General features: G+C 42.2%; 1 protein-coding gene across 2 annotated transcripts in view; it reads right to left on the bottom strand.

The window, feature by feature from the left end:
* Window positions 1-16,993, bottom strand: part of NLK (nemo like kinase) — a 94,769-nt gene extending 77,776 nt beyond the window's left edge. The window contains exon 1 of one of the 2 annotated variants that reach the window (XM_080983049.1): window positions 13,925-16,993. In XM_080983049.1, coding sequence (XP_080839175.1) covers window positions 13,925-14,379 — 455 coding nt within the window. In that variant the 5' untranslated portion in view covers window positions 14,380-16,993. The remainder of the gene's footprint in view (window positions 1-13,924) is intronic. The other variant, XM_080983048.1, reaches the window with a different exon arrangement.
* Between the last annotated feature and the right edge of the window lie 591 nt (window positions 16,994-17,584).

Below are 17,584 nucleotides of genomic sequence, written 5' to 3'. Positions count from 1 at the left end.
ACAACTAGAAGCCTTCAGCCAAAGTACTGGCTTATTAGTTCAAATCAATATAGGAAATTCAGCATCATCCACAGTTTTGTGAGGGTCTTTTGGTCCTTGCTGTTCCCCTAGGGTTGCCAGGGTCACAATGCTGCAGTATCAACAGAAGTCACTTCTGGCAGAATACACCAGGCCCAGGGGATCTAAATTCTAGAAACCCTATGCCCCCTTGGTGCCCATCTGCTTTCTTTCTGCATATAGCCTCTTTGGTCTCCAACTTCTTTCAACTTCATGCCTCCTCTACCCAGTATTTTCTCAGTTTTTGGTTGCTAAAAGCAAAGGTCTACTTGGTCTCACTTTGTTTAACTCCTTGTCTCTTGATCAGCCTACTTAGCACACCCTCCTCCAGATTTTTAAAATGTTGCCCTGCTGCAAACCTCTCCATTTGACTCAGTTCTCTGTTCCCTCAGGCCCCTTCCTCCCACCAAATTATATTGTTTACTGAACTTTCTCCCACATTTCCCTCCCTTCATTTCCTACTATGTACTTAGCCCACTTACCTCTATCCTGTCCAGCTTTCTGATCTCCTGGAACTTCTTCCCAGTCCTCTGTGAGGGTTTTCATCTTAGGGAAACCCAGCACAAAGTGGTTGCTGTTAGCAGACACACATATTTCTCCTGGGACACCTAAACTTGCTCTTGACAAATTTTGATTTCATTCTCCTTTTTAAAAGCACAGTTTGCAAAATTCAGCCATTATAAGCCCAATACCACATTGGAAAGCAGTGGGTAGTCATCTCCATTACTCAGTCGCTTTTACAGCCTTTTCCTTGTAATTTATTCTTGCTGCTTGCTAGAGCTTAAGTTATATATTTTTATGAATGTTAGCCACAGACATCTACTCTTTGTGTGAATTCACCCTGCTTGACATAAATAGCTTGTGTTTATAGTGCAAGTACCTCAGGTCAGGGGACCTACTTCACAAAATTGAATCTAATTGCCACTTCAGCACACAAGAAAGGCGAACAACCCGTCCAAAGCAGCAAGCTACAACCTTTTTACAAGAGGAGACCTCAAAGAACTGAACAATCAGAACAGTAAATTCACATTCACAACACAAGGACAAGATGGGGTGCAATAGCAGATAAAATTAAGCGGTGCAAGGCCTACTCAATGAATAAGGAAGTCTACAGCCATTAATATGCTATTTTAGGCACCATTCTTTACTGACAAGAGATAAAATTGTTATATATATGGTAAACTCTAACATGTCCTTGCCTCTAGTCTAGCAGAGAAATGCCCAGTTCAGCCATGAAGACCCAATAAGTTAGCTTGGGTAAGGCAGTCCCCCTCAGTGTCCTTCCAAGAAGGCACTTGAATTAACACCACTCCATACTACTTTGGATATTACAGGAGGTGTCAACAACTCAGTAATGCGGAGAGGAATGTTTTCCAAAGTGGAAAATTATCCATTCTTTTATTTTTCCACAGAAAATTTTCCATTTCTTAAGTCCATCAGTTAATGACGAGCAGGTGTCAACTGAAAATACAATTGCAGTTTCCACATTTTTAGCATTGTTTACTAAATACATGTCAAATAAATATTCCAAATTAGATCACTCTCTAGTGTGAACTGTTCCTATGCAAATTAGCCTAATTAAAAAAAAATCTGGAAAAACTACATCACTTCAGGAACAAATTTACAGGGTTTCTAATAACTTTCCCTACACTTTCAGCACTCAGAGTCCCGTATAACATGAGACCAAGCAAGTCAAATGCCGCACAAGAGCCATGTATGGTGGTCTACCAGAGGCTCAGTCAAAGTCTAGCTTTTGCTGCCAGGGACTATAAAAACAATAGGATTTGTCAAGTACCTGCCAGGTCACAGTACATAGCTTACAGACTAAATAAGTGAGGAGCTACATTTAATCATGTTCCTCACAAGCAACTGAACACTTTTCCAGTAAATTTCAGAAGAAATGTTAACATCATAAGGCCAGCCTTAATCATAATTTGCAAACTGAATGTGTAGCCTAATAAGTTCTTTTGAACAATCCAAAATAATGTGGCATTCATATCTCTGGATGAGACATTGTCTTCAGTAATAAATATTCAAGTGTGGATTATGCTTACACAATGGTGTATTTATGGAAAATGAGCTTAACAATGGAATTACTGAGTACAAGAACTAGATGATACATACACACACCACTAGCTTAAAGTGACTTACTCATGTCACAGCCTGATATTTACTATATTTGTTCTTCCATGTACTATGGAGTTTTAAATTAGAATCCAGAGTTCTTCCAATTGATTTTCTTGCCTTATGTGTACCCAGACTAATCCTTTAAGCAAACTCTTCCTCACAATTTCAGCCTCAGGTAGGTTAGACGGGGAAAGTAAAATCTACCAGGGTGCTGCAAAACTGCACCTCCCCCAACACACAACCTTCACTGTCAGAATCATAGAATTGTAGAGTTGGAAGGGACCCTGAGAGTCATCAAGTCCAACCCCCTGGGTAGGCTCGAACCAACAACCTTCTGGTTAACAGTCAGAAACACTGACCCATTATGCTACAGGAGGGCTCAGTTAACCATTTCTAATTCTAAAGGTGCCCATTAGTTTAATTTGAACATTTCATTTTATAAGGTCATTGTGCAATAAAATGCCACAAAATAAAGTGACTAAGGGTTGCAATCCCGACCTCACTTACCTGGAAGTAAGCCCCATTGAATTTAACAGAACTTACTTCTTAATAGACATGAGTGGGACTGCGTTATGAATTATTGTTGGCAAAGCATTCATTTAAGGTAGCCCGGACCAAGAATGAAACATTTAAGAAAGGGTTTAATATTATTAAACAGGAGTAATCCACATTAAGAAAAAATCAATGCAAATGTCTTGGGTCCCCATCTCCCCCACCCCCAGCAAGGTAAGTTTCTGTCACAGACTTTCTTTCTTGTTCCAAGCCAGAGAGACAGGCAAAAATGGCATAGAATAAAAGCATGGCCTGGAGAAGGCGAATGGCCTAGGAAGGGTCCCAAGGGCCGCATTTGGCTCCCAGGCCTAAAGTTCCCTGCCCCTGTTCAAAGTAAAGCTAGGGAATCACTGATTTTATTTGAAAACAGAAGAGATGCTGAGTAACTACTACAGATGTGTAGTAAATACAGAGACCTTCTAATAAGACTTCATGCTGATACTCAATGGAAGCCTTTGCAAGTTATCGTTGTCTTTTTAGATTCAGGACCAGGCCATGATACTGGAACTGAACACGGTTCAACCTTGGGCAGGGGAAAGGACATTTAAAGAAACTGTAACTGTCTAAATTCTTTTTGTATTCCTCACACCCATACTTGAAAGCTAAGACATTCTGGCTGGGCTGCTTAGTGCATTTGTGATACAGCTATAAAGCAAGATCATCCCAGGGTTCAAAATTAGCAGAGCACCAGGCGTATTTTGCGCCTAAAGTTTCTCCATTTGCGAGCACCTCAAAATGTCTGGGTGCCATTTTTTGCACCTGACTGACACTCAAGGATTACTGAAATGTATGTGATTTGAAGCCTCAAAGTATATGTTAGGGATAGACAATACGTTAAGGAGTTTAACAATGAAGAATATAGTGTTGCCGACCCCCCTCCCCAGTGGTGACTAGACATTCTGTTTTGGTGCCCACAACCCAGGTCCCAGAAGTCATTTGGGTCCTAGCTTTTCTACCCCTGTTTCTAACCCTGGATCACCCCAATCCCAACACATAAAAATCAACATTGTGGGAGTTGTCCACAGTCATGCAGCACCTGCTGCCCACAGCACTCTGCTTGAAACTATATTAGTCACTGGGTCATGAAAAAAGGGATCAGCAAGTGTTAGTTGCTAACTCAGAGAGCTGTGTAGCAAATTTAGTGCTAGTGGCAATAGGAGCTACTTTGAGGTATGGTGCAGTGCATGCAGGCCCACTGTCTTCTTTCCCTCCTCAAAGAAACCACCTAAAGTCACTTGTTGACCAGGGACTCTATAAACTTTACCTATCCAAACATTTTCACAAGGACGGAATGGGGCACATTTAAATACTTCAATCAGTATACGTGTTGTGGGGAGGGGGACAGAATGCACAAGAATGAACTCAAAAGGGAGGGGGAAATCACATTTGAAATATAAATACCTCATGAAAAACTAATTTTGGTTCCCAATATAGTTACAAGCTGTTCAGCTATAACATTTGCAGAAGAACTGAAACAAATATTGGATTCTGTCTCACTTCTGTGTGTACTGCCAACATACAATTACCCAGACACAAACAATATCAAGACCTGAAAACGATGTACTAGAACAAAACAATCAGGTTAGTCATAAGACTGACCTGGACAATTTTTCCCGAACACTGACTCATCAAAAGAGACTGGTCTACAACCCCTGGAAAGAATTTTTGGGGGTGGGGGTGGGAGAAATGAAGAAACAAATGAGGCCTTCCACGTTTCTTCATTCTTAAAGTTTGCAACTAGAATAACATGCTTGCAGTTTAACAGATCAACACTTCATTGTATGACTTGACAGTAGGCAGCAAGGGCTTGTAACACAAAGTGACTTAAATTAATATACTAGTCTTTGTTCATAAAAACCCAAATATTTCAGCATTAGTCTTCTGAATGTTTAGGCCAGTTTGCTATTAATCAGGGCAGCAGAAGTACAGTGTGTTGTATTCAGTGTAAACCCTACTCAGAGCAGACCCACTGAAATTAATAGGTATGGCTGAGTTCATTAATTTCTTTAAGTCTACTCTGAGTACGATGAAACTAAGCATCTGCTATGAGAGACTCTAGAAATCATGCTGCTCCTTATTCAGCCTTTTGCATGAATGTTGTTTGAAACTGGTTCGTGACTCAAACAACTGATGCCATTGTCTAAGAAGCTGCAGTGTCCCCAACCCAGAAATGATTCTTTCTAGGATTAAGGCATGCAATGAATACCTTTCCAGTTTGCATTCGTATACTTAAAGGCATTATATACCTGATTTATTCAGCAAGGCTGGGGGGGGACACTGAATTTCTGTACGTGAAACAGGCTTCCAATGTTCATTATGTAAAAATTTGCAAACAGGCAAACACAGCTTTTCAATTAGGTCACATTTATGTTAAATGGGATTCTGATCTATCCTTGTAGGATGATGATGGAAGTCACAGCCCCCAAGGAATTTAAACAGGGCATTCCTTGAATACCAGGACAGCCTCATAAGAATGTGGCATGAATAATTCTTAAATAGCACAGCCATCAGAATTAGGTTCAATATATACACTGCTTTATCATGTGCTCATTGAGGCGCTGAACCATTTGCCTCAGGCACTCCCATGGTTTCCCTCCAAGCAACAGAGGATCAAGCTGACAGACTCAGTTAGTCAGGAAATCCCTGTTCATCTGCACTAGATGTGCCAGACAAAAGTACTTGCTACACCATCATACAGACAGACAGAAATTCAACACAGCGATTTAGTTTTAAAGTAGTATTCCATGGGTTTGTCTGCAGGCATTTAAATAGTTGCTACTTGTGCTAACCTCAAATTTAGTAGCATCTATACTAAACACAGGAATTCATGAAGACATCACAGCAAGATCTGTCTTCAACTTTGAAGTATCGAAGTTCTTGGTAGGGCTGTCAGATGAAATATTGCTTCAGAAAATCTGCACTGCTTTTTAATGCAAAACTGTATCAAATAGCTATGGCTTTTTTTCTTATAAGTTTTCTTAACTGCCTTTCACCAGAGGCAGGTTACGACAATATAATGTACAACTATAAAAACAAATAAAACCATTCCAAGTATAAAACAAGGAAAGCCATTCCAAATGGATCAGAACAGTATAAATTCAACAAATAACTGAACCCCACAAAACAAAACACCTTACCTGTCAAAACCAGAAAAAAGATGTGCATCTTCAGCATATAGTAAAATTGTACTGTACAATGAGGATGCTAGACACACCTGTGTGTGGAAGAAATTCCACAAGTAAAGTCTGCCACAGGGAAAGCCCTCCCCCAGGACACCAGCCCCAGAACTTCTGGAGGGTGGAGGAACTATCAGCAGAAACCCCTCTGAAGATCTCAACTTCAGAGAAGGTGGATAGGGATGCAGACAGTCTTTCAGACAAAGCTTTAAACACTAATATAAGCACCTTTAACTGGGCTCAGATATAAATTGGCATCCAGTGCAGCTGTTTTATAACACAAGGTTTGACTTGATATTCTGATTTCTTGCCCAATTTGCTTACAAAAATGTACACCCAAATATCTTCTCCTTGCTCACTTTTGCTTCCCTTTTTATCTTCTTCCAGGTCATTCGTTATCTTTCTACTTATCTGACTGAAAACAGAAGGCTGGATTTTCCATAATACCATGGAAACGCAAGACTGTAACAGGAGCATAATTTATTTATTAGAAGTCCCGTTACATTCTGATAGCTATATCATTCCTTTGGGTGCTATAAAACTTTTTTCTTCTTCAAATTTTCTGCTTTGCTCTAATTTTAAATTTGTTCATTCTGACAACATTCCTATATCATCTGTAATGATAAAAAAGAAAAATCTTAAACTATTGGTATAGAACACAAACACCCAGGCTTCTACCCATTATTTAAAATTTACAGTTAACAACTGGAAGAATGGAGAAAGAATTGTGCGGGGGGGGGGGGGAAGAATACAAAATCGTCTCAGATGCCAAATCAGTGCCAATAGCACAGAACTGATCTTTTCCCAAGACAGAATTCACACAACACTATCAAATCATTGTTTTCCACAGAAAGAAGAAACTATAAATTAAGAGCTTGTTCACTGTTCTATTTCAAACTGCTTTGAATAAACCTGTCACCAATGAGCAAACCAGTAACTGTGCTCTACCTTTAGTGACGATTTTGTCATTCCCTTCTTACCATGTTAGAGAATAGATCTAAAAATCAGGTAATCTGTAACAGGGAGAACATTTTCCAAACATCCAATATGAATTGCATGTTACAACTTCAAGAAATGCACCAAGGAGAAATAACCAATTTGGTCATCTGAAACAAAATAGCAACACAAGCTGAACCTGAACAAAAACCAGTCTGGGAGCCTGCTTGCAAATCAAGAATTATTAATGTAGCCTTTTTGGATTTGACTTCTTTGCTTTTTAAATAGTTACTGCAGGCTTCATCAGAAGCTTTGAAACTGATCATTTTGTTGCTCAGTTCCCAGTTGTAGTAGCCAGCCTTATCCTCACTAAGAAATCAAAGGGACATGTTTATAGTTAAGTTCTTCCCCAACACGGCACCTCCTTGCTGCCTACACTCTTGCTGCCACAAACACCCTATCTTCCCCAAGTCTATTTCTTCCTAGTACCGCATGCTAAGTGTAAAACTACTTTGTATAAAATAGATCAATTTTATGGGGGTGATTGGGAATTGCATGCGTGGCAAACCTACTGTTAAAGCTTTAAACAAGGCAGCCCTCTAATCATTGAACTATAGAGCTTCTGTACTTTAATAAGCTAGCACTGGGATTTTATAGCTAGAATTAATATTACTACAATGGAACAAACTGCATAATTCTAGTTCCCAGCAAGTGGGGCAAACTTTGTAACTCTCAGACATTCCAGTTCAATGAGATTTTCTGTATCTTTCTGCAAGGCCTCTGACAGCTGACAGAAAAGAAGGCAAGATCAACAAGCTGCCGCTTCACTCAAAGCCTACTGGGTTCAAGAGACAGAAAACCACAGCTTAAGCTATGGACAGCAGTTCCCAAACTCCCACCCTACATAACCCAGACCTGAATGTTTCTAGGAGCCTCGGAGACCCCCTTAATATGGATGTCCTTTTTGGTTTTTTTTTTACATTCTACAAATAAAAACACGTACATAACTCACGTTATCAACTTTCTTCCCTGCAGTGTAGGCACTGTCATCAAAGCCACCACCACATTATGAAAATCAAAGGCTCTAGGCCAGAGGCTTGTTATGCTGTTAAATAATCTGGCTGTGGTCAAAATCAAGAGCAGGGTCAAGTGTAGCTAACCTTAGCTGTTCAACAACCTTGCTCTGGACCACATAAATGAGTTGTGACCAACTAAGTTTTACTCAGAGTAGAACAAATGGACCCAAATTAGTCACTGCCATGACTAATACTTGATACAGCTCTCTGTGCACCCACAAAGAACAATGGCCATTTTTACTCTCATTTTCACTCCACAGGTAGATTTTGCACCCTTGAAGGAACCAGCATATTCTCTCAACATGTGAATGCTGTCCATTAGGAAGCACTGCTTCAACAGTAGTAGCAAAAGAAAGACCAAGCCCTCCCAGGAAAGACTCCCCTGGACTAAACTGAGGGCAGAGAATGTTCAGGTCTGAGAATCAATGTTGCTTCTGGCACAGTTCTTCCCACAGACAGCTAGCTGACTTGATGTCACTTAGAAGGAATACCATGCTGGGAATGTTCTCACCCACTGTTCAGTTGCCTTTCCCCATCATCCTGAGGGGTCTTCTACCCATAGAAAGGATGAGTTCTCAAAAGTTCCATAGGAGGTATTTGGTTCCAGTAAAGGCAGAAAAAAGATATGCTGAGAAAAGAAAAAGAACTCTGGGATAGCTACATTTTCCTTTGCTGCAACTGGCTCTTCTGTAAAACTAAAGCAATTATAATCTGAAAGTGGAGGCAATGTATGTATTTCTGTAAACCAAGAAAACCTTGAATAAAAACAATTTAAAAAACCTAAATCAAGCTAGGATATTATTATTATTTGTAATCCAAGTCCATGTAATAATAATATTTTAAAAGGTGTGTAATGCTGAGCAACTTTTCTGCAAGCACCCAAAGCTGCTTAAATTAATTCAAAAAACATGTTTAACAGATGCTTGCAAGGCAAGGGGAGCTACGCTTCACCAATCTACCTCTCAAAGACTATTTACATATTGACTAACACCCATGAAATCTGATGATCGGCCCTTACTCAAGCATATTTTTGCAAACAATATTAGGGAGGAGACCGTAGCTGAGTAGTAGAGCACACACACTTTGCATGCGAAAGATCTCAAATTCGATACCCAGCATGTCAAGTTAAAAGGATCAGATAGCAAGTAACAGAAAAGACCTGCCCGCGATCCTGGAAAGTCACTACTAGTCAGAGAAGACAAAATTCAGCTAGATGGACATAGCCTGGCCTAATATAAGGCAGTTTGCTAGGTCCTTAAATTAAATCAAACTTCAGCTAGTTTTTAAATTCCTGATCTACCGTGGAATCTTCCCATACTGAAATATGACCACCATGCTTTCATTTTGCAACTTAATCAATTAGAAGTTTACCCAGAATCCTGAACTGACGTGTCTTGGCTAGAAATGTCATTATTCAGCATTTTTAAACCATACTGACTTTTAAAGTGCCAAATCAGAGGGCAATTCTCTACAGGGAGCTCTGTACTGAAAGGAACTTTATGTGCTATATAGCTTCTACTATATGGTTTGACTAAGGATATGTTACTATTACTCTCCCAGAATACTGGGCTGTATCCAACTAACTTGTACTTGGAGAAAAGCATTGAAACTAATGAGTATAAATTAGGCATGTCCAATAATTTCAGTGGGTCCACACTGAGTAGGACTAACTTTGAGTACATCCCATTGTGTCATGCACAATGCTTAAAACCTGTTTTCTGTTCCCAACAGAGAACAACTCACCTTCTGAAACAACAAGACTCTCTAAAACAAACACTGGTTCTTCATCAGCCCACCAGTGACATAACTAAAGCAGGTCTGTGGGAGAGTTTCACAAGAGCCATTAGCATTTCCCCCCTACCAATCTCTGGAGGACTCCTCTTTTAAATGGGAATACTTTGGAGAATATGTTTTTCAAAAGCTCTCCACAGTCTAGCTATCAACACTAGACTGCTTTGGTTAAGAGTCAGGATTTACAGTAATATGGCTTTCAGGGAAAGCTACCAATAACACTTTTAAAAGACACAAACATGAACTCTCTGCCTCACTTTCAGCAAGCAACTGAGATTGAGGATTCTGAGCCAATTAAACAATGGACTCAAGTCTGTCAATTCAGTGGAGACCTTACTTACAGCACTGTTAAATTCTTGCTATTACATTATTAAAGTTCCCCACTTTTCACCAAGCTTTTATAAATTCAGTGGCTAGTAAATGAACCCAACACATGCTTACTTGTTGTCAGTTTATTCTGAACCACACAAAATGTAAGAGACTAGTTTATAATGCTGTTAAATCCACTGGGATTCTCTTACTGCCTAAGCAACTGAATTACCATTGCCTCAAAATCCACATGTAGCCAAAAGGGAGGTGATATCTGTCAATGATAGCCAACTTATCCTGCAAAGCCAAGCAAAAAGAGCAAGAGAACACAATGGGGCACATGAAAAATCAACAGTAACAGCAGACTATGTATGAAAGTCTGCCAAGACATCATGCTTTAACAGCTTATGGCTGATGAACTATATCAGTGAACTGGAAAAACAGAAGTCAGCCTGCATCAAAGAGGCTATGAACACCAGCCATTTCAACTACAACCTAAAAGGCTACCATGGGGATACCAGAACTCAGACCACATTCTAAATAATTGGGTTCAACATTATCCTAAAATCGCTCAATGGGGAAGAACATTCCCTCAAGCCTCTCATTTAATTTTCCATATTCCCACTTCCCCCAACTGGTAGCAAAATGGAAGAAGCAGAGAAAAAAAAATTTGCGTCATATTGTGCATTCCAAAACTCCTTAATAAGACAGTAAGCATTCAGCATGGACCAAGTATCTGCATAAATTGGCACCCCTTCATTTGGCTTAGAATTACCACAATTCTAAGCTAAAAAATAACATTCTGCAACAGACAGATTCACCAGTTATATCCTTTTAAACATCGTTCTTCATGGGTGGGCTACACTGGATCAGAAATTTCCAGCATCAAAAATTGTTTGCTTACATGAACAAGCCAACTTTACACTACTCTCAAACACGCATTTGCAGCTGAACTTTCAGTGTTCAGATCTAATTTAAATGACAGACCTCAACAGAGTTCAGAATTATCACTTACACAGCATTTCAGTTACAAGTTTCTAGCCACATACACTACAAAATTTAGCATGTGTTGTGCCTCTGAAAAGATGCACAGTAAGATAATGAGGGCCTTTTATAACTTATTTGAAAAACTGGTGGTGTTAACTTTGCATTTAAGAAAACTCACTGCATTTTTTAAAAAGCAACCAAAACATATTTTATGGGCTTCCACTCCTCCATCAATTACTTTACCTTAACCAAGTGCTGACTGAAAGTGTAACTAAGGCTGCAACCTAAATAGATATAAAGTCCCATTCAACTCAGTACTTCTTTCTTAGAATTATGCTATGAATGAGCTGCTGTAATTTTTATATCATTCTCTCTTATAAGAAAAGCTACTCAATTTGAAAATGTTTTATTTCTGTTGCTGTCAACCTGAACACACTCCTTGCCAATTATTCTAGATTTTGATCCTGCCCAAAGCATCTACACTAAAAATAATGCAATCATGCTATAATGGTATGGGGTTGCTCATGCGTAAGTTGCCGCCTCTCCTGGCTATGTTGCCTTGTTAAACCTTTCTGTCTGGACAGCCCTTCAATTCGTGGCTGCCTCAGTCGCTAGCAGAATCCGTCAGTGGGCGTTTCTTAAACCTTTTCCAACATCAAAGTTGTTTGACACCCAGTCTCCTCCTACTTTCTCTGCGCGGAAGTCTTCTGCGCAGGGAGGGCGTGGGTAGCGGAGGACCAGTGCTCTCCCCGCTGGTGTCCGGTGAAGAGTCTGGGAGCCCTCTCGCCGATTCCCCCATCTGCCCCTCCTTATTCCTGGTGTTGCACTGAATTGCTTCCCCATCTGCTGAGCTGCCTCTCTCCCTGCTGGGCCCTTCTCCAGCATCATTAGAGAGCCTTCCCTCCACCTCTAGCTCTGATGTCAGTTCCCTGACACATATTTTTCAATAAATAGCCTATAACTAGAACTGCAAAAATGCAATTCACAGATAGTAAGTCTTACTAAATTCAATGAGAGCTACTTCCAACTAGACATCCCTAGGATTCACTGTTAAGATTCTCATTCACAGCATTTATTAAATAGTCTGCAGTAAAGTATAATCCAAGAAGAGGATAGACAGCTATAAATCTTAGTTTTTAATTCCAGAAGTGGTATAAGAAACACAGAATATACACTTGACAGAAATCAAATCATTAACTTGGAAGCATTCACTAATTACAAAAAAATTCATCTTAGGCCCTTAGCCGTTCCCTGCTTAAGTAACACTTCTATGCTGAAACCTGTTTAAGCAATACATTTGTATGATACTATCAGTTACCAGTCTAAATCCAACTGTGCCTTAGCTGTCAAAACCACTCTACTCCACAGCACTCTATTACAGCACATATTAATCCAGTGAATCATAGCATTAATACATGCAATGATTTTAGTTCAGCTAAGTGAAAACTATAGCATGACAGCTGAGGCAAGCAAAGCATTCCTTATAGTACAAAAGAGGATTTTTTTGCTGATTCAAGAATTGTTATCCTGGTGGTAAGAATACAATACAAACAGGGGGTAGCTTTTTATTGGATCAATTTCCTGCACAACTGAAAACCTCTCCCCTTATACATTTTGTGCCTCTTACATTCAATGGGCCACATGACTGTTTAGCTCAATGCAAGAAAAGTTACAAATACAATCCAAATCCATTTTATAAATGTCTACATAGATTTTTGGTTAACATTCTGCTTCGATACCAAGACAGGGATAATTTCCCTCTTTTAAAGCCATTTTTAAACAAGGCCAAGCAGAGAGTCATTAAAACATTTTGTTTCCTACACAAGGCTCCTAGGGTTTTGTAGCTGTGACGGCCCATGCCAAAGCAAAGCAAGATGGGGGGGGGGATCTGGATGAAGTGCAAAGTCCTAAGATAACTTTTAGGAAATACACTGTGTGATACTGCAGGGGAAATGCAGACTCTAGTCACCTGCCAAAACCAAGAGTCCAAAAGAAATTGCTTCCAACTCCAGTCACTGGATTCAGAAACCAACTTTTCTCCATTTGCATTTAAGACACACATGAATGAAATTCTATTACTATAAAAAATGGCATTCTGATGCAACCCAAGCTACTGACCTCTAAAACACATAGTAAATGCTTCGGCAGTAGCAGCAGAATGTTTTGGAAAATCTAAGCAGGTTGTATTTGTCTCAAGGCAATGATGTCGGACATAATCCAAGCCAATTTAGATTGCAATTTTACACTCACTCACCTGGGGCTGCAAATAAGTCCCACTGAATGCAATGGGACTGACTTGCATAGGATTGCACTGTTGAGCTGCAGCTATAGAAGAAGCAAGAGCAAACCACCTACTGCACAGGAGTAGGTAAGGACCTGCAAGTACCAAGAATGCCAGCTTCCACTTTTTTAAATCTAGTTTTTTTGCGCTCCAATAGGAGAGAAGGCGAGGGGAATAAAGTTTGGAAATGTAGACAAGGCTCTAAATGGTAAAAATCCAAGAAATCCAAATGAATTAAAGTTATGAAATAGAGATGTGCAAATTCACCTTACTATTTCTCCAGGAACTGATACATTTTTTCAAGGTACACAAGTGACAACCTGATGACAATCATTACAGCAAAAAGGTAGCAACATTTTGTTTTGATACCTGCCACAATTAACAGAAACACTTCATTCGTGTTAACTATGTGCCACTAAACACACATACAAGTTGAAGCTCCCCAGCTCATACATTTCTAATGCACTTTCTAATCTCCCTTTTTTCTGGTGGGGGTGGACACCATCTGCTACAGACTTGAACAGGCACCTGTTGAAAAGTAGCGTGTTGGCATTCAAGTTCAAATGGCAACAGGAATATGCTGCGGCTTGGAAGCCACCAGAGTGCAAGAGCTGTTTGCTCCCCATACTCACCAAACTACACCAAAGGCTCCATATCCAATAGGCCTGTCTGGTTCAATATCCAGTTGCTGTTGTGGATGATGCGAGTGCTGATGATGGTGCGCTTTGACTGCAGCAGCTGCTGCAGCTTGTACCTGAGCTGGGGCTGCTGCTGCTGGTCCAGGGGCTTGACCTGGTGCCGGTGATGGAAAATATGGCTGCTGCTGCCCTGGGTTTAACATGGCTGCCGCGGCCGCAGCTGCGGCTGCAGCAGCAGCCGAAGAAGCATGTTGCTGTACGGGATGTACTGCAGCCGCAGAGCCTGGGTGCAAGTGGTGCTGAGAGTGGTGGTGGTGATGGAGATGAGGAGGGGGGAGATGAGGAAGGTGGTGATGGTGGTGGTGGTGGTGACCTGCTGCTGCTGCAGATGTACCGCCATTGTAAGCCGCCATCATTTTTGCGCTGGCTGTGGCACTACAAAGAGACATTCAAGGTGATGCCCTCTCGTTGGATAACAACTGGGTCAAGCTGTCATTTGGCCACAAAAAAATGAAGTTTGCTACACTACCACAAGCAAGTTGCCCACCTTCAAAAACATGGAGCTCAACAGGCCTTTATGTCTTCATCAAGTCAAGAAAAATGGAGTGCGCATGTGAGCATGCAATAAACCCCCTACCCCCCAAGATGGCCAGTGTAGTTGGTACTAGAACGCCATCCTTCTTATGTTTCCTCTGTGCCAGTCTTGAAATTTGTCAGTCCCCTTCCCCCCCAGAAAAAGGATGAAACTTCACCCCCCTAGAAAATGTTAGGAGTACTGACAAGCCCACCCCTTCCATTCCCACATCCTTTTCATTTATCTCTTCAAAATGTGTAGGAAGGTCTTCAAGGCCTTCTACAACTCTACTCTCTGTTCTGTGTATATATCCATCCACCTTTAATATTAAACGTGGATATGAGCAACTTCCACTATAAGGGGAAGGAAAGTGGCTATATAAATCAAGGAAGGCTGTATAAATGGGAAATGAAAATAAGTCCAAAAATTGAAAAGGGGATGAAAAAGATGGGATGGAAGTGGGAGGAAGAGTCAGTGAATGATATTCAAAATGAGGCAGGGAGGGGGAGTGAATAAAGAACAAATGAAGCTCACAGAAGAGACTTAAAAATCATGTGCAGAAAGCAAAAAAGTCAGGTAACAGAAGTTATCAAGGACAAGGAATAAAAGGTTTCAAGAACTTTTGGAAGGGAAAAAAACAAAAACAAAAGAAGAATGAAAGAAGATAACCAAGAGAAGAATGGGGTAGGAAAAAGTAGTTTAAAGGAGAAAAAATCTGGGAAGGCTAAAAAAAATGCATTTAAGGGAGAAGAATATGGAAATAAGGAGAAAGAACATGGAGAAAGAATGAAAACAGGGCTGGAGCAAATGATGCTTCAATATGGGGGAAAGAATAAAAGTGTGATCAAGCCACAAACAGGAGATGAGAGAATCCAAACACGTCGCAGTAAATGAAAGAAATGGATGCTTTTCCTGTAAGGATGGGAGATGGAAAATACAAGGAAGGGGATGCAAAAACAGGCAAGAAAAAGTACAAGGGGGACAAGGAAATGTTAGGGAGAGGAAAGCATTAAAATGTGAATGAGGATAAAATAATCTAAGCTGGCTATTTATAGAGAGAAACAAAAACAGACTATAGGAAGCAAACGTATAAATGTGGAGAGAGCCCTTTAAAAAGTGGGGAAAGTGCTTAGGGATGTGAATATTTTTATTTTTAAAAAAGGAAAGCACTGTAGGTAGATCAATAAAAAGTTAAGAAATAATAAAGAAGCAAAACAAAGAATGAATGTGTCAAAGTGAAGGGTTCCCCCCCCTAAATTAAAAAGATTATGGAAGCTGAGATGAAGGATGATGAGAGAAACAGGGAGAGAGACGGAGCAACTAATGTACAAGAAAATACGAGTTTCTTGGAGAGAGAAAAATGTCAATGGTTGTTGACAGGAAAAGCTAAAGGAGAAACTGAACTGAAAGGTGTGTGGGGGGGTGAAACTTATTTATCAAACAGATAATTAAAAGATGCAGGAGTAAGGACTGGGAGAGAGGGAGAAAGAGAACGTGGTAGAGAGCGAGAGGAGAGAATAAGGGAGGCCGAATGAAGAGAGAGAGAGAGAATGTGGCAGGTGCCAAGAAAAGAGAGAGAGGCTATGGAAGGTGATAGAAAAGAGATAAAAGAAGGGAACGCGGAAGGTGGCGGTGAAGGGGGACAGCAGGCAGCAACGCTAGCGAGCCAAGTCAGCCAGCTTCAGTTCGCTTCCCACCCACTCCTCAACCCCCACTGCCTCCCTGGGTGGGTCTGAGGTGGGCGCCCTTGCCTTGACAGCCTGACCCAGAGCGGGCGGGGGGTGAGAAGAGAGACAGATAGGAAGGGAGGACGGGGGAGAAAGGCGAGGCAAGCTGAGGGACCGGGGCGGGGTGGGGGGGGGACGGGCACACGGTTGGCGGCGACGGCAGCTACAGGCCCCCCCGCCCCGCTGTGTGGAGAAGCCACAGGCGGGATGGAGATGAGGAGGGATGGGGGGCGGGCGCCGGCCGGGGGAGGGGGTCGCGTGTGGGGCGCCTCGGCGGAGTCTCTTCCGTTGGGGGGCGGGAGGGATGAGGGGAGAGGTCGGGTGGGGGGGGTCACTCAGGCCCCACAGCGCCGCTCCACGTCGACGACGACGACGGCGCCCCCCCACTCCTCTTCCTCCACCTCCTCCTCCGGCAGCCGTGGCCGCCTCCTCGTCTTCCTCCGTCGTCCCCTCAGGCCGCCGGACCGGCCGCGACTCCTCGCCGCCGCCGCCACCTCCTCCGCCTTCTCCTCACGGGAGCCCCAGAGCGGAGCGCAGAGCGAAAGAGCGGCGGCGACGGAGGCGCGCATGCGCGCACCCCCGGCCTGCTTTCGCTTTACTCTTTTTTCCTCACCCGCCTTCCCATAGCCGGGCGGCGGCGTGTGTCTGTGTGCGCGCGCGCGTGCCTCCCTCTCCCTCTCTCTTTTTCTCTCGCACACTCTCATACACAGAAACACGCTCGCGCTCATCCTCTCCGTCCCGTCGCCTCTGCCTCCCCAACCAATGGGACCCATCCCCTCCAAGGCCGCGGCGGCCAATAGCAGAGCAGCGCCCAGCCCACAAGCGGGACTTGGGATTCGACTCTTCTCTCGCTCCTCTGAAGAGATCAAAGAGGGTGGGTTTGTGGGTGGGGTAATAGGCACCGCCCACCGGCCAATCAAACGCTCCTCCAGGTTGTCGCCCCGCCCATGATCCCGCCTTTTTAATTTTTTTTGCCGATGAGACCCCGCGAGACTCTCTCACCTCACGCAACCTTCACCTACATATTCAGTCCGTGGAAAAGGGGCGGGTGGCGATCGATTTGATTGGCTGGCACCGCCGCGATTTAAAAGGCACTAGCCAATTAGGTAGCGCGGCTCTTGTAGGGCTCGAAATCCTGTTTCGTTTTAGTTTTTAATTTTAAACACGCACAAAGAAGGAACACGCTTCGAACGTGTCGCTCTCTCGTCTCCGAGTTAATAAGTGAAGAATTTTTAAAAGGTGCTCGAAGACTTTAGAAAGCGTTATACCGGCAGGGTGAGGCAATTGGTCACTAAGTGAAGATAGACAGCCAAGTTGACGAATCGGAAAGTCAATCTCCGACAGTAAAGGCGG

This window comes from Podarcis pityusensis (genome assembly GCF_964106645.2).
Source record: "Podarcis pityusensis genome assembly, chromosome: 15".
In the NCBI taxonomy this organism is placed as follows: Eukaryota; Metazoa; Chordata; class Lepidosauria; order Squamata; family Lacertidae; genus Podarcis; species Podarcis pityusensis.
Note: the sequence above shows the minus strand (reverse complement) of the source record. Positions and strands in the feature narration are given on the sequence as shown.